Source organism: Crinia signifera, chromosome 19, assembly GCF_055691185.1.
Source record: "Crinia signifera chromosome 19, ASM5569118v1, whole genome shotgun sequence".
Lineage (NCBI taxonomy): Eukaryota > Metazoa > Chordata > Amphibia > Anura > Myobatrachidae > Crinia > Crinia signifera.
Genome location: NC_139226.1, coordinates 12,160,384 through 12,184,575, shown reverse-complemented (window position 1 = coordinate 12,184,575; position 24,192 = coordinate 12,160,384). Strand labels below are relative to the sequence as shown.

The window sequence follows — 24,192 nt, the reverse complement described above, 5'->3', positions numbered from 1 at the left end:
GCCCAGGGTGAGGACGTGCAGCGATAACCTAAAGGGAGAGTGCGCAGTGCACGTGCCATACTAGTGCATGATACCCCAATGTCCACCAGTGCAGGGTTCAGGCACCCCCAAGTTTCCCCAGGGGCACAGTGCAAGTTTGGGCTCCAGGCAGCCAGCCAGTCAGCATCCAACCAATCTTTCTCTGTTTCTACCTACAGTAGGACACTTTTCTGTTACTGTAATGGGCAGGCAGAGGGTTGCTATATACAGGATACACTTGATAAAAATTCTTATTTTAAGAGCCCTTATGTCTCTCCTTGTGACTATGTAATGCTAACTGCCTTTGTTACACAATAGGTTGCAGCAATGATCTGGGATTACACACACAATACCCTGACACAACAAGGAAACAAACATTTGTGATCTGTTTAGAGTAGGACAGCGAGATGACTGAATCAATAGCAGCCTTAACAAATGCAGATGACATGGTAATGCTGCTGCACAGGATTACTGGCTTTCTGGACTTCAGGGCTGCAGGCAGAACCAGGGCAGAGAGCCTGAAGCATCGGTATTACTCAGATTCCTGTGTCACGGGGGCTGTTCCCCTCCTAGGGTCCCTGAGGTAGGTGTGGTGGACGGTACCCATAGGGGTAAGATAGGGGGTAAGCTGTATTAAGCTTAGTGGGCATCTCGGTCCTTGCACATTTGGGTGAACGGATGCACGGTACCCCAGAGAAGGGTTTTGCAACTGCATTAGGATAAAGACGTACGACCACCAGTAGATGTAGCTGTGGACCTTTTTATGTCACCCCTGATTAAGGCCCAGGGAAATGTTTTCCAGCAGTCTAGGTATGTTATCCATCTGCAGAAAATTAGACAGTGGCCGGCATCAGTCATATGCAGTCTCTTGTGGGCATGGCAGGTGGTACTGCTACTGTGAGACCATGGGGGCTAGGAGGTCCTGCTTCTGGGGAAGTTGTGCTGGACAGTGACACACAGCATGGTGCTTGCTGAAATCAATATACTGTATAAGGGATGGGTTAATCTGGACCAGAAACAAAACAGAATTCCTTCAAAGGACCAGCAATACAGATGATCTTCTACATGAGGGTAGTAATGCTGAGATCTCAGGTGCAGGCAAGGTGATTCCCAACACTGCACTGTATGTGTAGAGTTTGTATATTCTCCCCGTGCTTTCATGGGTTTCCTCCGGGTATTCTGGTTTTCTCCCACAATCCCCCCAACAACATAAACTAGTAGAATAATAGTCTACTGACAAAAGTGAGCCCCTTGTGTGTATGTGTGTGCACATGTGGTTGTGAGTATTAGTGTAAGCTCCAGTAGGGCAGTGACTGATGTGAACAGCATGGGTGCTGGATGACTGGCCGACAGGGGGGATCCCGATAGTCAGTATTCCAACGTCGGAATCGCGACTGCCGGTGCTCCGACAGAGGGGATCCCAACTCACAGGGGCTATTCTCCCTTGTGGGGGTCCACAACCCCCACAGAAGGAGAATAGAACCTGTGGCGACCAAAGTCAGCCGCTTCTTTGCCCTCGCCCCCCTGTCGGAGTACCGTCAGCTGGGATCTCCCCTATCGGACCAACATACCACAACCCGAACGGCATAATAATCTCTGTAAAAGCACTGTGGAATATGTACAATATTCACTTCATAAATAACTGCTAATAATAATAAAATAAGCTCAAAGGCAATATACAGCATTATCTTTATTTGTATCATATTTGGAAACAATCGTTTCTCAGTACATTGGTATAGAGTCTTTCTCTGTATCCTAATGGTCTTGTGTCCTTGCTGTGCAGGTGTTGTCATTGACTGTTGTGCCAGCATAGAGATAAGCAGAAAGATAACATTTTACGCTACAGTGTTTTCCAGCCAAACATTGTAACATCATTTGGTATACAGATGCAGTCACATTATATACAGAATATAGGCATGCTGTATATCATTTTATTAGCATAGCAATGTGAACATGATGCATTGTAGGGGGAAAAGTGCAATAATGACATGTAAACTACATCAAAGTATATTTTACATTTGTAAGATAAGAAATGATTTTAAAATGTTTATTTGCTGCAAATGTGCTGTAATTGTGTCCTTAGAAGTGATTTTACAACTACCCAAAGAGCTTGCAATTTAGACCAGTATAGCACAAAGATCAGTTTGGTGTCGGGATCACCAATCTGCAATATTTAAATATCATGTAAATGACAGCATATTTATTCAACTTAAAAAGTGTCAAACATTCGCCTCCAACACCAAACAAAATAAGGAAACAACGGTGACGTCCTCATTAGTTATAAGTGTGACATTTTACAATACTAAATGCAAGCATTGATTAATGTTGGTGTTTTCTCTGTCTCCCCAGCTCCGGCAGTATCACCCCACGCAGCACCCCCAGTAACTCCCCCGCTCTGCGGAAACGTCTGGTCAGCAACGAGGTGGAAACTATGGTGGAGAAAGGATCGGAGGCTTCCTATGAGAAAACGCCTAGCGCTCAAACCCCTACTTCCCCTCCTCCGGGGGCACTGCCCATAAACCAGAATAATGCCCAGCTGCCCAACCAAACTTACTCCCTGCCCGGAACGCCGCTCCCTCCCCAGCTCAGTGGGCGAGGGTCTATATGGAACAGCAAGGTGAGTAAACCACAGGTATGTGTGCACCGAACCTTGGCTATAAGGAAGACTGTCTATTTTATAATGACTTAAGAATTCTGTGTTTGTTAGAGATGCGGTCATCTATTAGAATGAACTTAGGTCTACAGTCATTAGGTCGACCCCACTAGGTCGACTGGCAGGAAGGTCGACCTGACTTAAGGTCGACATTGGCCAAGGTCGACATGACTTAAGGTCGAATTTGCATAAAGGTCGACATGAGGAAGGTCGACTGGTCATAAGGTCGACATGGGTTTTTCACTGTTTTTTGAGCCGACATGTGCCGACAGGCGGTATTTCATGCCCTACCATCCACTAGGGCGTGGTGGGAGAATAAAATAGTGTGCCGAGCGCAGCCAGGCACCGTGCCCGAAGCATCGCAAGCGAAGCGAGCGATGCGAGGGTCCGATTCTCATTGCCAACTGTGTCCATGTCGACTGTGTCGACATTCGGATCAAAAAACAGTGAAAAACCCATGTTGACCTTATGACCAGTCGACCTTCCTCATGTCGACCGTTATGCAAATTCGACCTTAAGTCATGTCGACCTTGGCCCATGTCGACCTTAAGTCAGGTCGACCTTCCTGTCAGTCGACCTAGTGGGGTAGACCTAATGACTGTAGACCTAAATGCAGTCTGACGAATGATCCCATTCCGTTTGTTACTATGGTTACATGAAGTTCTGAGAGAGATTATATACATGTACATTGGTTACAGGATCAATGAGACCGATTCACCTCCCTCCCACCCCCCTGCCAGCTGTAGAAGGTTGCCCTACCCACACCACAGTAATTGGTCGTGCCCAGTCTGTGGTGTCATATTTAGGTTTGGGATTGTGCCGTTTTGTATTGTACATATGTTCCGATACCGTTCATGTGTAATGTTTTCTGTGTTACCCCCATACGCGGCTGCGTACACTTTGGGGCACAAGTAACAGTCCCATGCCCACACTCTGCTCCCATCCCTGCGTCATCTGGGTTTAGATCAAATGGTTGACAGTATCTAGGTTGACCCCAAATGATTGACAGAAGGGGTTAAAGTGAGGGGGGTGGGTACTCTGCGGAACTGAGTTCTAGCACCTGTAATGGTGGGTGGGTGCACAGCCCGGCACAGCAATTCCACATTATTCTACTGTGCATCAAACCATGAATAAGAGGCACTACTGATTGACGTAACGTGAATAAGGGGCAACACTGTGTGCCATCACATGAATAAGGGCACTACTATGTGGTGTAGTATGAATGAGGGCACTACATGTGGTGCAATTGTGCTACTGTACAGTATAATTTGAATTGGGGGTACTATTGTGACCGCTGTCCCATTATAAGGTGTGGGAGGTAGCACAATAACAGGGGGGTGCTGAAAACCCTACCACCTCTCCAGGACCACTTTAAGCCCAGGTCAACAGGCACAAGATTGACCTGAACGAAAGGTCGACATGAAAAAGGTCGACATTGAGGAACGACCGACACAAGCAAACAGTAGTCAGAAACAGGTCGTCACATTAAAAGATCGACATGAGTTTTTCACAGCTTTTGGCATCTTGTTGACACTGGTCCCCAATTCCTGTAGGGCGTACCCCCGCTGTGCACGGCACACGTTACCATTCCCAATTGTAGTCCAACGTAAAGCATAAAAAAGTCGGTACTTGTTTCCTAGCACGGCGCCCCCGATTTTGATCGAAGTGCATCTCATCGCATCACATCGCATCGCATGCAAAATAGCGGCATGCGATGCATGCGATTCGATTTTTAATTGTACAAGCACCCTGATGGGTGCTTACAATGTTAAATGCACCCCCATTGTCAACGCCACCTCCACTATCAATGCCAACCCGAAGCGTGGCGAGGACGCGTACCACCGCCCCTCGCGGGCTCGCTGTGCTTGCCACGCTTCGGGTTGGCGTTGATAGTGGGGGTGGCGTTGACAATGGGGGTGCATTTAACATGGTAAGCACCTGTCAGGGTGCTTGTACAATTAAAAATCGCATCGCATGCCATTTGCTGGCATGCGACGCTATGCAATATTTCATTGTACAAGCACTCCTGTTAATTTAACGGGAACATCGCATCGCACGCATTGCACACCACTAAATACGGTAAGCAATGGGCGCCGTGCTAGGAAACAAGTACCAAAAAGTCCAATAGGAAAATAATGTGGAAATACGCACTTGAACCTTTTCAAATATGTCCACCATGGTCATGTCGACCGTTTGCTTGTGTCGACCCTTTGTCAGTGCAAGTCGACCTTTTGTCAATGTTGACTTATCATCCAGATAACACATCATCTGTTGCAGTGATATCAAAACTTCAGTAACCGCTGGTGAAAGCCGCGGGCCCTGTGTAACAGACTGAGCATCTGCCGCCATTTTGTTGTAGCGCATGTGTTCTGCGTGGAGTATTCTTCCCTCTAGTGACTGCATGTTTTGCTTTCTTTACAGAAGATCCAGAGCTTCTACAGTGTAAGTATCTGTATGTTCTCATGTAATTCATCCTCTGGTATAACAGGGGGGATGTACTAAACCTTGACGGGAGAGAAATGTAGACAGAATAAAGAGCCTGATTCAGTCCTGGTCGCTAGGGTGTGTATGTTGGCCGGAAAATGCCCCCCCCCCCCCCCCGCCGAACGCACGCTCCCCTGCCGAGCAAATTCCCACACTAGCATGCGCGCAGATGTGTATTCTTACCGATCAGGTCTGAATCCCCCCAAAAGTAGCATCCAATCAACAACTGTCATTTTTGAAACACAGCAGTTTCTGATTGGCTGGTACTTCATTTCACCATAAAAAGGGCTTTGGTACATCTCTTCCTATGAGAAGTACCACCATGCTGGGACTTGTAGTGCTGTGCTGGGGCACAGTATAGGACCATTGATAGAACAGATACAATAAACTCTGCCAATAACATGGAGGATAATCAAGGTCTTAGCACATTTTTGGCTAGATGTGAGCTCACCCACCACGTCAAGGTGAACCCCACCAGATAGGCCCCTAGTACATTACAGTATATCTCAATTTATCAAAGGCATAGTAGTAGTACGTTTATTTATAAGGCGCCACAAAGTGTCTGCAGCGCCGTACAAAGCAAACAAAAAAACTAATTACAAGGTAACGTACAGGGTGTGTTGAAAAATACAGTATAAATAGGGGTATAGCTGGTAGAACTAAAATCAGCATCAGTTCAGAAGTAGGTGTCAAAATTGTCGAGGAGACTGAAGATGAAGTAGAGGAAGGGAAGAACAGGGCAGGAGCACAGGTGAGGTAAAGAGGTAGGGTGAGTACGTGAGGAAGGAGGACCCTACTCATAAGAGTTAACATACTAAAAATAGGTGGGTGGACGAACGAAAAACAACAGGATAAGTAGGAACGGAGGGGAACGGAGGCAGGATAGGAGGATCAAACAAGGTTAGGAGGAGGGATAGGCTAGTCGAAAAAAGTGGGTTTTGAGGGAGCGCTTGCAGGAGGTAAGGGAATCAGAAAGCCTGATGGGTGGCGGGAGGTTGTTCCAGTGCAGGGGGGCAGCGTGAGAGAAGTCTTGGACAGGGGAGTGGGAGGAGGTGATTAGGTGAGAGGTCAGTCGGCGGTCAGCGATGGAGCGAAGAGGACGGGAGGGAGTGTGGAGGCTTACCATAATAGTGCCCCCTACCTGCAACGCTGGCGAATAGCACCTAAGGACATTACTGTACCTGTATCAAGTCTTGGAGAGAGATAAAATGAAGCAGTTGCCCAATGCCACCCATCAACGCCTTTATAGACGATGCTCGATAAATGACAGATGCTGATTGATTACTTTGGGCTACTTCCCCACTTTCTGGGTCAGATGTAATAAACCTTGAAACGTGATTAATCGGAGAGAGATAAAGTACCATTAAATCATCTCCCAAAGCTAGGTTCACATTTGATGATGTGTACCCAGCACGATATTGGGAATGAGGCGAGGTAGCCGGCATTGGCAAGAACGTGTGTGTGTGTGTGGGGGGGGGGGGGGGGGGTTGGTTAGGGAGAGCGGGGGCTGCATGGCTCTTGCTAGCAATATCCTCCATTGTCCTGCATGTACAGCACCGCAGCATATGCCGGCACTATATAAAGAGATTAAAATAATTATAGTAATATAATTTTGGGACCATTGCACCCCTGTTTCTCACACAGTACACATCCTGTTTGGTGTTCATGGGGAGTAGCAGGGGGCGGATGTAAATAGGGGTATAGAGTGGGATAATGTAGGGTTCAGAGTGCTAGAGATTACATTAATATTACAGTATATTGTATTGTACAGCTGAGAGAATTAGCGGTAATAGGGGACCAGAATGGTTTATTTGGCAGCTCACTCCCGGTGTCATTCCCAGATGCTGAGCCCCAATTACAAGCAGCGCAACGAAGACTTCCGCAAGATCTTCAAGAAATTACCAGACTCAGAGCGTCTCATTGTGGGTGAGTGCGGAAGAGCGTCTCATTGTGGGTGAGTGCGGAAGAGCGTCTCATTGTGGGTGAGTGCGGAAGAGCGTCTCATTGTGGGTGTGCGTGTGGCATAGCGCCTCATTGTGGGTGTGCGTGTGGCATAGCGCCTCATTGTGGGTGTGCGTGTGGCATAGCGCCTCACTGTGGGTGAGTGCGGAAGAGCATCTCATTGTGGGTGATTGTGGCGGAGCGCCTCATTGTGGGTGAGTGCGGAAGAGCGTCTCATTGTGGGTGATTGTGGCGGAGCGCCTCATTGTGGGTGAGTGCGGAAGAGCGTCTCATTGTGGGTGATTGTGGCGGAGCGCCTCATTGTGGGTGATTGTGGCATAGCGCCTCACTGTGGGTGAGTGCGGAAGAGTGTCTCATTGTGGGTGATTGTGGCGGAGCGTCTCATTGTGGGTGATTGTGGCGGAGCGCCTCATTGTGGGTGATTGTGGCGGAGCGCCTCATTGTGGGTGAGTGCGGAAGAGCGTCTCATTGTGGGTGTGCGTGTGGCAGAGCATCTCATTGTGGGTGTGCATGTGGCAGAGCGTCTCATTGTGGGTGAGTGCGGAAGAGCGTCTCATTGTGGGTGTGCGCGTGGCGGAGAGCCTCATTGTGGGTGTGCGTGTGGCGGAGCGCCTCATTGTGGGTGCGTGTGGCAGAGTGTCTCATTGTGGGTGATTGTGGCGGAGCGCCTCATTGTGGGTGTGCGTGTGGCAGAGCGTCTCATTGTGGGTGTGCGTGTGGCATAGCGCCTCATTGTGGGTGTGCGTGTGGCATAGCGCCTCATTGTGGGTGTGCGTGTGGCATAGCGTCTCATTGTGGGTGTGCGTGTGGCATAGCTTCTCATTGTGGGTGTGCGTGTGGCATAGCGCCTCATTGTGGGTGTGCGTGTGGCATAGCTCCTCATTGTGGGTGAGTGCGGAAGAGCGTCTCATTGTGGGTGCATGTGGCAGAGCGCCTCATTGTGGGTGTGCATGTGGCAGAGCGCCTCATTGTGGGTGTGCATGTGGCAGAGCGTCTCATTGTGGGTGTGCGTGTGGCATAGCTCCTCATTGTGGGTGAGTGCGGAAGAGCGTCTCATTGTGGGTGCATGTGGCAGAGCGCCTCATTGTGGGTGTGCATGTGGCAGAGCGCCTCATTGTGGGTGTGCATGTGGCAGAGCGTCTCATTGTGGGTGTGCGTGTGGCATAGCGCCTCTTTTGTGGGTGAGTGCGGAAGAGCATCTCATTGTGGGTGCATGTGGTGGAGCGCCTCATTGTGGGTGATTGTGGCGGAGCGCCTCATTGTGGGTGATTGTGGCGGAGCGCCTCGATGTTAATGTAAAAGCCTGTGTTCCTCGCTCACACCTCTCCTCTCTGCTTTGCCATCAGATTACTCCTGCGCTCTGCAAAAAGACATTCTCCTCCAGGGACGCCTCTACCTATCGGAAAACTGGATCTGTTTCCATAGCAACATTTTCCGCTGGGAAACCACCGTAAGTTTAGCAAATTTTTTTTTTTTTTTTTTTAATAACTTTTTTTACACAAACATTGAGATTTAGCCCTAGTACGTATATACCAAGCACTAGACCCCCACAGAACCCCGACTTCTGAAATTCCACATTGTTGAACTGATTCTGGGCCACACGCTATAGCTTCCATTGGCCGTCGCTCCTCTGCGGATCTAAGCAAATATTTATTGAAGAATCGTGGTAAGTACGGCAAATATGTACAACGTTGCGATGGTTCCGGTGGGCATCTCTGTACGGGTCACGGTAGCATGCTCAGTCACAGCTGCGCTCCCCATCACCACCATCTATGAATCAGGCCCATGGACCCTGTATGACCCCTTTGTCAGCTGCAGGAAGGTTCTGGATTGGTAGCTCTTGATATAGGAGCAAGCGCAGAACATTTCGAGGGATCATCATTTGCGATCATTAATGACTATTCTGTATCCGGCTTTGCAGCCTTTACAAGTTGTTTTTCAACTCTCTAGATCACTATCCAGCTGAAAGAGATACGGTGCATTAAAAAGGAGAAAACCGCCAAGGTGATTCCCAACGCCATCCAAGTGTGCACCGAGAACGAGAAGGTGAGAGGTCGGGTCCCACCGCATCCCGTTATTACGTTTGGGACATTGGTACATCTGAATGCATTTCCCATTTTATCATGAATATAAGACATTGGAGTATTACAACCCTTCACGTGGGTAAATCAACCTGTAACCAATCAGATCACTACAAATATTAATAGCACAAACTAACCAATCAGAGCCTTACATTGGCATCCTCCCAAACCTATTGATATGGTCGCTGGGGTTGTGCTTTCACAAATCAGTGTGTCTCACCAGTCTGAGCTTCCCGGTAAATATCCTGGGTTCTATCTGTGTCGTTCACCTGTTCCCTGCAGACTCCTGGCATGTAAGTGCCGGTAATACAGTGCCTCCGATTGGGACGTCCCGGCTATTATCAGTCACTAGTGACACAATTGATCGCAGTTATCAGTTAGTTGCTTGAACTTTGGCTTGGCTGTGATTATCAGAGCAGTGTTATCAGCAATATTACAGCCTTCGATTTGTACCTGAGCTGTCACGTGCCAGCTCACACGGAGAGTAGGTCTCCTGTCTCCTCTGTCCCGTCTCTGTGACCGGTGAGTGTTCTGTGTCCCCGGTGTCTCGCCTGCAGTCCTGTATATACTGTATATATGTATGTGTGCTGCGTATACTGTATACAGGTGTGCAATGTTATGTGTTTGTGGGTCCGTCTGCCCTCTACACCTGCCTCGTTATTTGTGCCAGTCTGTTCCTAATTTAATCTCTTTGTACGCTGTTGTCTGCTCCTTTATTTTAGCATTTCTTCACCTCCTTCGGGGCTCGGGACCGTTCCTTCTTACTGATCTTCCGCCTGTGGCAGAATGCACTTTTAGATAAGGTAAGACATGTCCTCCGCTATACGGAGTACAAGTGTGAGTGGAGAATACAGAGAGAAAGAGCAGGTCTCTGTGCACCTGTATAAACCATGCTGCAATCTACAAACACGTACTTTATTTTTTTTGCATGTAAGGTAAATACTGGGTGCTTTCACATGTAGCCCACAAATACTGGTCATGTTTAGTATTAAACTGCAATTTTATGATCTGCGTTTGGACAATGTGCTCCCAAATCTAACTCTCTCTGCACATGTTACATCTGCCCCATCTGCAACACAGCGCGGTGTAATTTGCTCTTTCTTAATTTATTCCCACATGAGAATCAGGCCCTTTGTTTAAAGCAACATATGAATTGAATTATGACACTTTCATCCCTACAGGATACTTGTTAAATCTGTTATTAAGTGTGTATTTTGTGGTTACAATGTTGCCACCACACTGAACACTGGGTTTCGAATTTCTTAAAAATGGATAAAATCCGCTGAAATCACGTAATCATTGCAATCCAGATTTGGCAATCTTTGCACCTCTGTGTAACGTCCGAGCTGGTCCAGTAGCCCGTAATCTAATATAAATAATATCTGACAACTTTCAGACGCTCTTTAATTGTTTCTTTGTGATTTAATCTCGGCATAAATTAAATCAATATGTGTATAAAGGCAGAAGGTTTAATTACATTAGCAGCGCAGTGTTCCTAATTACGCCCAGCGCCCGTCCTCCCAGCACCCGTCCTCCCAGCACCCATCCTCCTAGTGCCCGTCGTTTGCAGCAGGAGTAAAGCAAACCATCCTCTCTTCTTTTTTTTTTAACCCTTCAGGGTTATTTCAATCCCTGTGCCTTTATTCAGCATTACAAAGGCAAACATAGGAAACGATAGGTCCCATTAACCGATTTGAGATTCAAACCACATTTAGATGATCAAACCGGTTTGACTGATTGTTTAAAATTGTTTTCCGTGCCGTTTTAAACATTCATTCGCCCAGCCTACAGTACGGCAGCTTTCTCTTATGTATGAGGTTTAAATTAATTTCGTGTTTTATCTGTTTATTATCTTTTTTTCCATTCTGAATCTGCCCAATGGCAGTCAGATAATTAAGAGCAGTCGCTCAGAAGCTCCTGCTCATCTCCTGCATGGCGATGCGGCACCCCCTCCCCCACCTGCGGCACTTCCGACCCCCCCTCCCCCACCTGCGGCACCACTGACCCCCCTTTCCCCTCCCCCACCAACGGCACACCGACCCACCCTCCCCTCTCCCACCCGCTGCACACACAACCCCCCCGTGCGGCACCCCGCCCTCCCCACACCCCTCAATCTGCAGGGCGGCGGTCTGGGTCCCCCTCATCCTCCATTGGCGGCAGCGGAGAAAAAAAATATTTCAAAATGCCCACGGCCAGCCAATCATGGCTAGGCAAGTTATTGTCCTGCCCCCTAGAGCTGGCTATATTAGCCAGCTCGAGACAGGGGGCAGCCAGTCTGACGTTGGAGGAGAAGTAGAGAAGAGCTCCTGGAGAACAAGTCCTGGGAGGTGGCAGCCATGCAGAAGAGCTGAAAAGGCCACCGCCCCCAGGTGAAGAACACAGGTACCAACGGGCTATCAACCCTATACCCACTGCTCAGGGGTGCAGGGGATAGCCCCAGGCTTCAGCCCAGGCCTGGGGTGCCCTGGAAAGGGTGGACTCCTTTATTTTGGGGGGCGGGGGTCCCAATCCTCCCCAAAAACTCCTGGGCTGGGCTAATTAGGGTGGGTAATGCTTTGGCATCAAGCGTGTCCCCTGGCTATGGCATTACACCCCCTGCTAGTGGAGCCTGGTGCTGGTCCCCAAAATATGGGGGACCCCTATTTATTTTGTTCCTCCGTATTTTGGAAACCAGGGCCGGCTCAAGAGCCTGGTGCTGGTCCCCAAAATATGGGGGACCCCTATTTATTTTGTTTCTCCGTATTTTGGAAACCAGGGCCGGCTCAAGAGCCTGGTGCTGGTCCCCAAAATATGGGGGACCCCTATTTATTTTGTTCCTCCGTATTTTGGAAACCAGGGCCGGCTCAAGAGCCTGGTGCTGGTCCCCAAAAAATGGGGGACCCCCACTCACTTTGTCCTCCATATTTTGGGAACGAGGACTGCTCCAAGAGCCCGGGGCTGGTCATGCTCATTATAGACAAAGAAGATGACACTCCACCAGACTTTATTCCAACCAATTATTTAAATTTGAAGACTTTTTTTATTACCCTGAAGTCGCCGAAACACTTTTTGTGAGAGATTTGAACTCTGTCATGCTGAATCTCCCGTTATGAATCTCTGGCACAAATCTCTCAGTGTGTGGGGCCCTTTCCTCTCTCTGCACATGTTACATCTGCCCCCTACTGCAGTGCTGCATGGTTTTGTTCATTAGAGCGAAATTTGCTTTTGTGAGTGAACCAGAATCAGGCCCCTATTGTGCTGGGTACCTCTGGTGTATGCCCTCAGCAGGGTCACCACCGTGTGTCTACACAAGGCAGAAATCTGGCTCGCCAGTTCCAGATTAGTGACATAGAAGCTGGACAGTGACTTCACAGACAGGAGAGATAATTAGTATGCACAGTGCTGCACAATGTGACACCATCTGTCACCCCCCAGTGCTTTCAAATGATGCATCTAAGAGGAATAATCTGCTGTTTAATTATAGTGAATGCAGCATCTGTGCAGCCGGGGCCCTCGGCATTTACCCTCCACAAATATCTGATATTGCTGCGTAATGCAGTTAATGTCGTAGTGCGCGGATTCTGCAGAAGGTCATATGTGGTACATATTATTCCGGGAGAGGATTTATATCCCCACCATGCTCAGGGTAAAGGGACTTTGGCCATTGCTGATAAGATAATATCATTATCTGGACTTCCTCTGGATCATATATTCTGTGTATATGAATGGTAATTTAAATAATCACCACACGGATACCGATCCTGTATATTCACTGCATCGGACCAGTAGAAGCAGTGCCATGCTGAGTGTGATTGGTATATCTCGCTTTAGGAAGGAGCATTAGGCCCCAATGATGGTTCTCTAAAGGAACTCTCGCACCATGTAAATACATACACTAGTGGTCTTTAGTAACAAAGTAACAATGGGGCAAGTCCAGAGGCTTAGCTACCGTAAGGCAGCCACCGCGGCTGCTTGGGGGAGCTAGCGCCAGCGGGGTGCCCGAGCACTCTGGTCAGACCCCCCCTTACCCCTCCGCATGCCGCCGCCACCGCATTCAGTCCGGCACCGCAGATAGCCTCCGGGCTCCGTCTCCTGCAGTAATGAAAAATGACACGACAAAATAGCTGCCCCCTAATAGCAGACAGTTTTTAAGGATGCTAGAGGAGGCCGCCACCTCCTCTAACATCCCTAAAAAAACTGTCTGCTGTACGGGGGCAGCCATTTTGTCGTGTCATTTTTCATTACTGCAGGAGACGGAGCCCGGAGGCTATCTGCGGTGCCGGACTAAATGCGGGGCCGGCGGCGGCATGCGGAGGGGTAAGGTAATTTTTTGGCGGGGGGGGGGGGGCGCCACAATATTAGTTACGCCTCTGGGCAAGTCAGTGGCGGCACTTGTGGGTGGTGAGTCTAGTTGCAAAAATATAATTCAGGCCCCCCTCCTCCACTGCAACAAAAGTTCACAATATGCATCATGGCGGAGGGTGACAGGGAGAGGCACATGGTTACAGGGAGAGGCGGAGTGTGACAGGGAGATGCGGAGTGTGACAGAGACATGGTTACAGGGAGAGGCGAAGTGTGACAGGGAGAGGCGGAGTGTGACAGGGAGAGGCGGAGTGTGACAGGGAGAGGCACATGGTTACAGGGGGAGGCGGAGTGTGACAGAGACATGGTTACAGGGGAAGCAGATTTTGACAGGGAGAGGCAGAGTGTGAAAGGGAGAGGCAGAGGGTGACAGGGGGAAGCAGAGGGTGACAGTGAGAGGCAGAGTGTGAAAGGGAGAGGCACATGGTTACAGAGAGAGGCGGAGGGTGACAGGGGGAAGCAGAGGGTGACAGGGAGAGGCGGAGTGTGAAAGGGAGAGGCACATGGTTACAGGGGGAGGCAGAGTGTGAAAGGGAGAGGCACATGGTTACAGAGGGAGGCGGAGGGTGACAGGGGGAAGTAGAGGGTGACAGGGAGAGGCAGAGTGTGAAAGGGAGAGGCACATGGTTACAGAGGGAGGCAGAGGGTGACAGGGAGAGGCGGAGAGTGACAGGGAGAGGCAGGGGTGACAGGGAGAGGCGGAGTGTGAAAGGGAGAGGCACATGGTTATAGAGGGAGGCGGAGGGTGACAGGGGGAAGCAGAGGGTGACAGGGAGAGGCAGAGTGTGACAGGGAGAGGTACATGGTTACAGGGGGAGGCAGAGTGTGTAAAGAAAAAACAGTGGGTGACAGGATGAGGGTGACAGGGGCAGCAATGGACCCTTTAGTCCCCAGGGGCCCTGTTGCAACGCACCAGCAGCACCAATGGTAGTCCCGCCTTTGGTGTGAATGGTGGGTGAAGGCGCTGCTGCCACCAGTCTGTACAGTGCTGCTGGTCCCATGACTGGGCCCCTAACACAACTATAAAACAAATAAATGATAGCAAAAGCAATTTCATCATGGGCGAAGCACGAATAACAAAGTATATCGCACAGGTGTTTTTGTTGTGGCCTACCTTGATAATTTGGCCAATGGGTGGCGCTGTTCACTTTTCATAGTCATGGTGGTATGTAATAGTGTACAAGTTTGCCGTAGGAGTGCGAGGGCGGGCAAACTCAGTTTTTTTTTTTTTTTTTAAAGCGGCAATCATTTACCAGGCAAAACCATGGCTTGTGAATGATTGCCGCTTTATAAAAAAAATAAAAGACATTTGAGTTCGGCTGGTAACCCACATTTCTGGCGAACTTGATGCTATTACATCTCGCCATGACTATGGAAAGTAAACAGTGCCACCCAGTGGTGAAATTATCAGGCCATTTGTATTTGCAGGAACTATAAGAAAGGAGCATATAATACAGGTTATGAGATTGATCTTTTACCAATGAATATATGAAGTTTGTTCCTCTCTGTGTGTCTGCCTGTGAGATATATCCTATAGCTAATGGGTCTTTTCAAATAAATCCTATTGTGAACTGGATTTTGTGTTATTTTAATAAATAGATCATGACTATATTATCTGAACTGTATAATGCAGCTTTTTCTCCACCCTTGCTGTCTGTACTGCAATCACCGACGCCTCTCTCTCTCTCTCTCTCTCTCTCTCTCTCTCACACACTCTCTCTCTCACTCACTCTCTCCGTTTTCTGTCCCACCGGCCCTAGATGTTGATGGGCAGGTGACCATTCCTCGCTATCAGCCATCTCCCCAGTGATATACAGTCCTGTCGGTTGAACAATAATCTCATCATCCTCTTCAGTCTTATCTGATTTGATCATATTCTAGAATTTTCTGCCCTGCGTAGTTGGTCGCAGATTGCTGGCGCCTGGACAGAATGATTGACTGTAATGACGTCCAGATGAAAGCAGAACACTTCGGTTGATATCAGTGTCAAACTCTGTGTTGTCCTCTCTCCGGCAGACGCTGTCTCCCCAGGAACTGTGGCACATCGTTCACCAATGCTATGGTACAGAACTGGGACTGACTAGCGAGGACGAGGATTACGTGTCTCCCCGTGATCTGCTCAATGGCCTGGGGTGAGTGTGACCGGTACAGTCGCTGGTTTCTTCCTGACGGCCTTCATAACCCCAAGGCGGGTTACTATCTGCTCAGCCCTATTTACAGGGATTCCATTCAAGGGGTTAATAAATGAAACGTTCCACTCTCTGTCTGTAACGTATTTGTCTAAACACATAGGAAGCAAGACCACCAGAACTTGTAACAATACGACTGAACTGGGTCATGTTCCTGCTTGGCATTTGACCCATCATTGTCCTCTGGGTGACCTGGCCTGAGAGCCATGGGCTTTTCCACGTTCTGCTCTGAGAGCGATCCAATCAGATCCCTCCCAGCGCGAAACCCCCCCCCCCCCCCCCCCCACAGCGTCTCATCAGTCTAAACATGTGCATAAGGGCTTCCAGGTCCTTAACCCAGAAGTCTGGTCATCACAAAGGGCCGTTCTTATAGGTGGTGTTGTCCTTTGCGATACACATATGTCAGGACATTCCGCCCTGTAGTTCAAGCTTTGTTGGGTATGCAGGCAGAGGTGCCAAAAGACAGGGGGAAAAAGACAGGGGTACTAATTATTTGGGCCAAGTCTAATGGATGGGCCCAGCGACGGACTGTGCCACCGTATCGGCCCTGGCATTTGTGCAAGGGTCGCACGCGTGCAGAGGCTGGGCACGTTAATGAGCACGCAAACATGCACCGCGCATGTGCATGCTGCCTCTCCCGGCTCGCAGGAGAGACGGGAATAGTGGAGTATGATGCCCCCTCTCTCCTGGACCTCATCGGTACACAGAGAGAGCCGCCGGACTCGCCGCGACTCCATCGGCTCTCTCTGTGAGAGAGGAAATCGTCCCACCTGGCCATCAGCCCCTCTGGCATTTGCCAGGTGGCCAGTCCGGCCCTGGTGGGGCCCAGTGGGGCCCCTATCAGCTGTCAGCAGCAGCATCTTTTCTCACCCCAGGACATACTGCTGTGCTTCACTGTGGCCATGGAGGTGCTGAAAGTGCTGTTTTTTCTTCTAATTGTGCATGACCACACCTCCCTCGATTAGACCACACCCCCTGAGAAGTACCTTGGCCCATCCAGGCTCACTACTGCCCTGTATGCAGCCCACACCTGGGATCTTCATTTAGGAGAGATATTAGTCCACATTGATGGTCTCCTCTGTGAACGAAGGATGTGGAAGTGGAAGGGAGGGGTAGGGACCTTAAACATAGATTTAGGGAGGGGCCCTGGACTGCACATCTTCTGTAATGGTAATGGCCTCGGGGTCCTTTGTCTGTGGGTGGGGCTGAGGGTGGGTGTCCCCACAACATGCTCATCTTGCCTATGGTTTCTTGATGACACCATGCAGAGCAATGTACAGGGGGTATTGACAAATGTTAGGGCCATTGGTCTATGTGAAATGGGATGTAGAGGTTAGTTGCTCAGTTGCTATGGTTGCTTTCTTTTGCCCATTTTGCACTCATTTTAATTCAATATTTTTCAATGCGAGGTCTTAAATTATTGTGACTTCAATGTTGATGGGACACGGTAAACGTCAATCTACCATTTACATCTGTATCGACCCTTTAACACTTGAACACGTTGAAACTACTCAGATGGTTGGGTTTTTTTGTCATGCAGTTTTAATTGTTATCTTGTTTATTTTATATCCCTCACTCATACATCATGTGACACAAGTGGGTGGAGCCAATGGGTTTTCAAACACAATTTATTTTTTTAGGGTCAGCGAAGAGTTCCCAGAGGTCCCCGATCTGAGCGACACGTCTTCCCGTGATACTAAGCTGAGCACCAGCCCCAAGCTGCCGGGGACAGATTCCTTCACCTCCCTTACCAGCAGTGAAGGGATGCTAACAGTAAGTCCTTCCCTCCTGTGGTAGATAAATGATAACTAGCTACTAGTTGGTTGGTTGCTATAAGCAACGTCTTCATTTCCGCTCTCCACCAGGTTTGATACACCTACCTAGACTAGTGAGAATGTTTTAGTTTAACAATGCTTCTGCATGCCCAGGAGTCATAGATGGGGGCAGCTCAAGGGCAAAGCCACAGTTCAGAGGTCCTCAAACGCGGTCCCCAAGACCCCTAAGGTATTTCCATGGTTTAGCATAGAAGATTAAGTCAAACTGACTGAGATACTATTTAAGTCACCTGTGGTCAAGCATGGATATACTAAAACCCGCACCGATGACATGCCTTGAGGATCGCGTTTGAGAACCTCTGCCATAGAGACATTTGCTGCAGGTTTCAATATGTAAGCCTCATGTATACTATTGATGAGTTAAAATGATCGGTACTTGTGTACTAGCACGGCGCCCATCGCATCGCAGACCATAAGGCATGCGATGGTATGCGATGCGATGTTTTACGATAGCAGCCGATGTTATACAATTTTAAATTGTATACCATCGCATTGTATACCATTCTATCGCATATACAATGGTATGCGATTTAAAATTGTATAAGCACCCTAAAGGGTTTTCCATGTTAAAAGTGGCCCCAATAAGTTATTAAACGTGTTGGGTGCTTACTATGTTAAAAGCACCCCCAACGGCACCCCCACTATCAACACCAACCCGAAGCGCGGCGAGCGGCGGCGGTACACGTCCTACGACCTTTTCTTACCCCCCCCATATCCACGTCGGCGTAAAGTTGATTTTATATAGTGTGGCAAGCGCAGCGAGCCACCGAGCCCGAAGCGTGGGGGTATGAAAAGGTCGTAGGACGCGTACTGCCGCCCCTCGCGGGTTGGCGTTCATAGTGGGGGTGGCGTGGGGGTGCATTTAACATTATAAGCCCCCATTAGGGATCGCAGTGCATCGGGTGTATGCCATGCGATGCGATTATATGTCGTGCGACCTAATATCGTGGGCGCCGTGCTAGTACACAAGTACCAAATGATCATCAATTGTATTCCAATAGACAAAGAGGTTACGTTCTATAATTCAACGTGTTGGTGCAAACCATGGCGGCAGGTGGCAATCTGTGAGGGGTCCTATCGGGGTCTTCCTGCACCATCGTTCCAAATAAATGTTGTCACAGCTTATTACCGTAGGCTTCATTTCGTCTTGAAGACCTCATAACCCATTGATTCGTTTTAATAAAGTTTGTCCTCTGAAGTTAAAACTGACAATATTTCTATACGTCAAGTTCTCTGATTGAATCTATTTATTTTTTTGTTGTTGTTTTGTGTTTGTTTCCCGGCGTGGTTTTTTTTGTTGCTGGTATTTTGGGATAAATGGTGTGGAGGGGCGATGACTGTCGGTTGGGAGGGAGACTGCAGGGGGTATGGGAGCGAAAAGCATGCTCATTAATTTTAGCTGTGGTGCCCCAGTACTCTGTGATGCCCCAGTTTGCCTATCCATAGTTGGTGCAATCTGTGAATGGTGAGCACACGTGCATGGGTGACGGAACCAAGGTCCAGCATAGATAAGGGTCCTTCTTGTCTACAAGAGTTCTTAAGAGTTAGCTTAGCAACCTAAGGGTTGTTGTACTAAACGGTTGAGAGTGATAAAGTGGAGAGAGATAAATTATCGACCAATCCGCACAGAAGTACAGGCTGTGTCTGAAAAGTGACATTTGATTGGTTGCTTTAGGCAAAATCTCCACATATCCTCTGTAGACGGTTTGATACATCTCCCTCTTTACTGATACAGCGGTTACATCTAGTGGTCATTGTGTATTTCAGCCAACAGAAGACATGATGGGACAGTCGGATGTCCTGACGGACTCTCAGTTGGATGGTTCCTCCAGCCAGACGGTGACTCCTCTCTCGGAGATGGCCAGTGTGGGGCTGCTGGACTCTCTTCCTGCTCTGGACCTTCTCCCCAGTGAAGACCTGCCCACTGACCCAAGCAACAACTCCACCCCAAGCTCCACCCAGGATGAAGGTCAGTATATCCCCGTAAATAATTATAATGCACAAATAAGATGTGTAGATGTAAATAAGTGTCGTCATTTATCTGTCATCTTGGCCGGATGTAGCGTAGACAGCGCGGCTTCCAGTGATATGCTAATGGGGGCAAACAGCAAAGTGATAAGATATCACACCACGTGGTATGGTGTCACACGCTAGTATTCTATAGGTCTCTATTATATAACTGTAGCTTGTGACACCTCATCACGAGCTGTGACACCTTGGGAGGGATGTACTAACCTTGAAAATGTGACCAAAACTAAGAAATTGGTGAAACTTCCTATACGTAGCAATGCAAAGAGTTCCTGAGCTTGGACCCTGTAGGTAATGCCATCTTTGGGTGGCATTACCCAATTGAAACCTTCTCTTTGCATATACCCTCTGAGAGGGATACAATCAGATCCCTCCCAGCATCCTTTGCGATGCGCATGTCCTTAGGCTCATGCGTAGATAGTACTCTGTGTCATACACCTCCCGCCGTTATGCATGTGAGGAGTGGAGGGACTGTGACAGCCTGGTGCATCCTGTCCCTTATCACAAAATGTTATCGTACCATGAAAAAGCCACAGAAATCTCCAGCCTGAAGAAGGACAGCACACCTGTATACATTCTAAAAATATGGACATAAACAAGGTGAGTTCTGATGTCATGCTTGGTGAATGCTGATGTCATCACTTCAAATCTGCCCAGCTTTTATCCAACCAAACCGCCTATCAAGTAAGATAAATCTTACTAGTGTATGGGCGCATTAACTTCATTCCCAACTTCTCACATCCTACAGTCTGCGGACAAGCTATGGAATTCTATCCCATCTGTCGGTGCTACAGAATCTGCCAGACCCCTCCCTCAACCTAATAACTCAGATGCCATCGGGAATTAAAGTCCTTGGCTATCTCTGTCACAGGGTTCCAGAGTGAATTCTAATATCCTTATTCATTACAGTGGGGGTGCATTATCCTACATATCTTTTGCAGGGCCACTGTACAGGGCAGCCATCAGAAATTGTTGGCCCTGGACTGGGAAACTTGGCAGGACCCCCTTCCATTCTCTAACCCCCAGTGTACCGCACTGCTCTACCTCTAACATTACTTCAAGGGAAATGTGAACTTTGTTTATGACACATTATACTTGTTAGACTCCATTCCCGGACCCCCCTTTCTGTCTGGGACTCCAATTCCGGTAGTCCACCACCCTTATGCCAGCCCTGCCGGATTCAGTATCATTCACCAACAATTGAACTACCGACACTTTGCCGACACTGTTATATCGACAGGGTGTAAATACCGATGGTCAATATTCTTACGGGTACATTAGACTGACAATTAAAATGCTGACATGCAATATACCGACATGATCGTGATTCCGAACTTGTTAAAATGCTGACACCATGGACATCGTTTTAGTGCGCCGCGTCCCCTAACATAACTCGATGCCACCCTTTACTAAGGCACAGTATGGTCACTCCCTCGAAGAAGCTCCCATTGCCCCCTTGCATGGGTAGGACACACCCACCGCCCTTCAAAAGCATAGGTGCCGCCTTACAAGGACCACTTTCACCTACTGGGCTGGTGCCCAACCAATCATTAAATAACTAACAAAAATCCGCCTAACTACCCTATAATAAAAAATTCGGACTCTTCTATACAGTAGCTTTGTGCTTAATCAGCCCCCTGCTCATCTACGTCTGACGACTGTTTGCTTTACTGCCATTAATATTTTATGGCGGCACAGTACAGCGCGCGTTGACTGGTGCAGGTGATGTGCAGGGGTAATAGGATAATGGTGCAGTCCTGCATTGCATCAGTCTGATTCATCTCACGGCTTGTAGTTATAGTATCATGGACAACATCTGTCGCTGGATAACGAGGCCGGCTGGGGAGGCCGCAGTGCGCCTCTTTCCTGTCTGCCCATAGATTTAGCTGCACTTCCTGATTGCTGTCACAGTGAGCAGACAGCGTACCCAGACATGAGACCGTGGCAGATTCCCGGCACACTGTACAGATCTAATTAGCGGTACCCTGATAATTAACTAACAGCCTCCACTGCTTTGTGCTCCTGGTGACGTATTGTAATAAAATGTTGTATAAGCTGAAATCTGTCAGCTGCGGTGATTTCTGCAGTATTTGTTATTTATTTATCTATCAGTTTCTTATGTGGCGCATACATATTCCGCAGCGCTGTACAGAGAAGATTTGACTATTCACATCAGTCCCTGCCCCAGTGGAGCTTACAATCTATATTCCCTACCACATGTACACACACTCTAGGGTGAATTTGTTGGGGGCTAATTAACCTACCAGTATATTTTTGGATTGGGGGAGGAAACTGGAGTACCAAGAGGAAACCCACGTAAGCACGGGGAGAATATACAAACTCCGCACAGTTAGGGCCATGGTGGGAATCGAACCCATGACCTCAGTGCTGTGAGGCAGTAATGCTAACCATTACACCGCCCGTACTGCCCTGTATATATAACACATGGTGGGGATAGAACTCAGTGCTGTGAGGCAGTAATGCTAACCATTACACCGTCCGTACTGCCCCGTATATATAGCACATGGTGGGGATAGAACCCATGACCTCGGTGCTGTGAGGCAGTAATGCTAACCATTACACCGTCCGTACTGCCCCGTATATATAACACATGGTGGGGATAGAACCCATGACCTCAGTGCTGTGAGGCAGTAATGTAACCATTACACCATCCGTACTGCCCCGTATATATATAACACATGGTGGGAATCGAACCCATGACCTCAGTGCTGTGAGGCAGTAATGCTAACCATTACACCATCCGTACTGCCCCGTATATATAACACATGGTGGGGATAGAACCCATGACCTCAGCGCTGTGAGGCAGTAATGCTAACCACTACACCGTCCGTACTGCCCGTATATATAACACATGGTGGGGATAGAACCCATGACCTCAGTTCTGTGAGGCAGTAATGCTAACCACTACACCGTCCGTACTGCCCCGTATATATAACATATAGTGGGGATAGAACCCATGGCCTCAGTGCTGTGAGGCAGTAATGCTAACCACTACACCGTCCGTACTGCCCCGTATATATAACATATAGTGGGGATAGAACCCATGACCTCAGTGCTGTGAGGCAGTAATGTAACCAGTACACCATCCGTACTGCCCTGTATATATAACACATGGTGGGGATAGAACCCATGACCTCAGCGCTGTGAGGCAGTAATGCTAACCATTACACCATCCGTACTGCCCTGTATATATAACATATAGTGGGGATAGAACCCATGACCTCAGCGCTGTGAGGCAGTAATGCTAACCATTACACCGTCCGTACTGCCCCGTATATATAACACATGGTGGGGATAGAACCCATGACCTCAGTGCTGTGAGGCAGTAATGCTAACCACTACACCGTCCGTACTGCCCCGTATATATAACATAGTGGGGATAGAACCCATGACCTCAGCGCTGTGAGGCAGTAATGTTAACCATTACACCATCCGTACTGCCCTGTATATATAACATATAGTGGGGATAGAACCCATGACCTCAGCGCCGGCAGGCAGTAATACTAACCATTACACCATCCGTACTGCCCTGTATATATAACATATAGTGGGGATAGAACCCATGACCTCAGCGCTGTGAGGCAGTAATGCTAACCATTACACCGTCCGTACTGCCCCGTATATATAACACATGGTGGGGATAGAACCCATGACCTCAGTGCTGTGAGGCAGTAATACTAACCATTACACCATCCGTACTGCCCTGTATATATAACATATAGTGGGGATAGAACCCATGACCTCAGCGCTGTGAGGCAGTAATGTAACCATTACACCGTCCGTACTGCCCCGTATATATAACACATGGTGGGGATAGAACCCATGACCTCAGCGCTGTGAGGCAGTAATGTAACCATTACACCGTCCGTACTGCCCCGTATATATAACACATGGTGGGGATAGAACCCATGACCTCAGTGCTGTGAGGCAGTAATGTAACCATTACACCGTCCGTACTGCCCTGTATATATAACACATGTTGGGGATAGAACCCATGACCTCAGTGCTGTGAGGCAGTAATGTAACCATTACACCGTCCGTACTGCCCAGTATATATAACACATGGTGGGAATAGAACCCATGACCTCAGTGCTGTGAGGCAGTAATGTAACCATTACACCGTCCGTACTGCCCCGTATATATAACACATGGTGGGGATAGAACCCATGCCCTCCGCACTGTGAGGCAGTAATGTAACCATTACACCATCCGTACTGCCCCGTATATATAACACATGGTGGGGATAGAACCCATGACCTCAGTGCTGTGAGGCAGTAATGTAACCATTACACCGTCCGTACTGCCCAGTATATATAACACATGGTGGGAATAGAACCCATGACCTCAGTGCTGTGAGGCAGTAATGTAACCATTACACCGTCCGTACTGCCCCGTATATATAACACATGGTGGGGATAGAACCCATGCCCTCCGCACTGTGAGGCAGTAATGTAACCATTACACCATCCGTACTGCCCCGTATATATAACACATGGTGGGGATAGAACCCATGACCTCAGTGCTGTGAGGCAGTAATACTAACCATTACACCATCCGTACTGCCCTGTATATATAACATA

The 24,192-nt window shown here is 48.5% G+C and overlaps 1 protein-coding gene across 8 annotated transcripts in view; it reads left to right on the top strand.

The window, feature by feature from the left end:
- GRAMD1A (GRAM domain containing 1A) overlaps positions 1-24,192 on the top strand; it is a 167,297-nt gene that overhangs the window by 113,165 nt on the left and 29,940 nt on the right. For 5 of the 8 annotated variants that reach the window (XM_083162047.1, XM_083162051.1, XM_083162048.1 and 2 more), the window contains 9 exons: positions 2,368-2,650; positions 5,093-5,113; positions 6,997-7,081; positions 8,464-8,567; positions 9,068-9,163; positions 9,921-10,001; positions 15,556-15,671; positions 17,369-17,501; positions 19,331-19,532. In XM_083162047.1, the coding sequence (XP_083018173.1) occupies positions 2,368-2,650; positions 5,093-5,113; positions 6,997-7,081; positions 8,464-8,567; positions 9,068-9,163; positions 9,921-10,001; positions 15,556-15,671; positions 17,369-17,501; positions 19,331-19,532 (1,121 nt within the window). The remainder of the gene's footprint in view (positions 1-2,367; positions 2,651-5,092; positions 5,114-6,996; positions 7,082-8,463; positions 8,568-9,067; positions 9,164-9,920; positions 10,002-15,555; positions 15,672-17,368; positions 17,502-19,330; positions 19,533-24,192) is intronic. The other 3 variants (XM_083162049.1, XM_083162052.1, XM_083162050.1) reach the window with 2 other exon arrangements.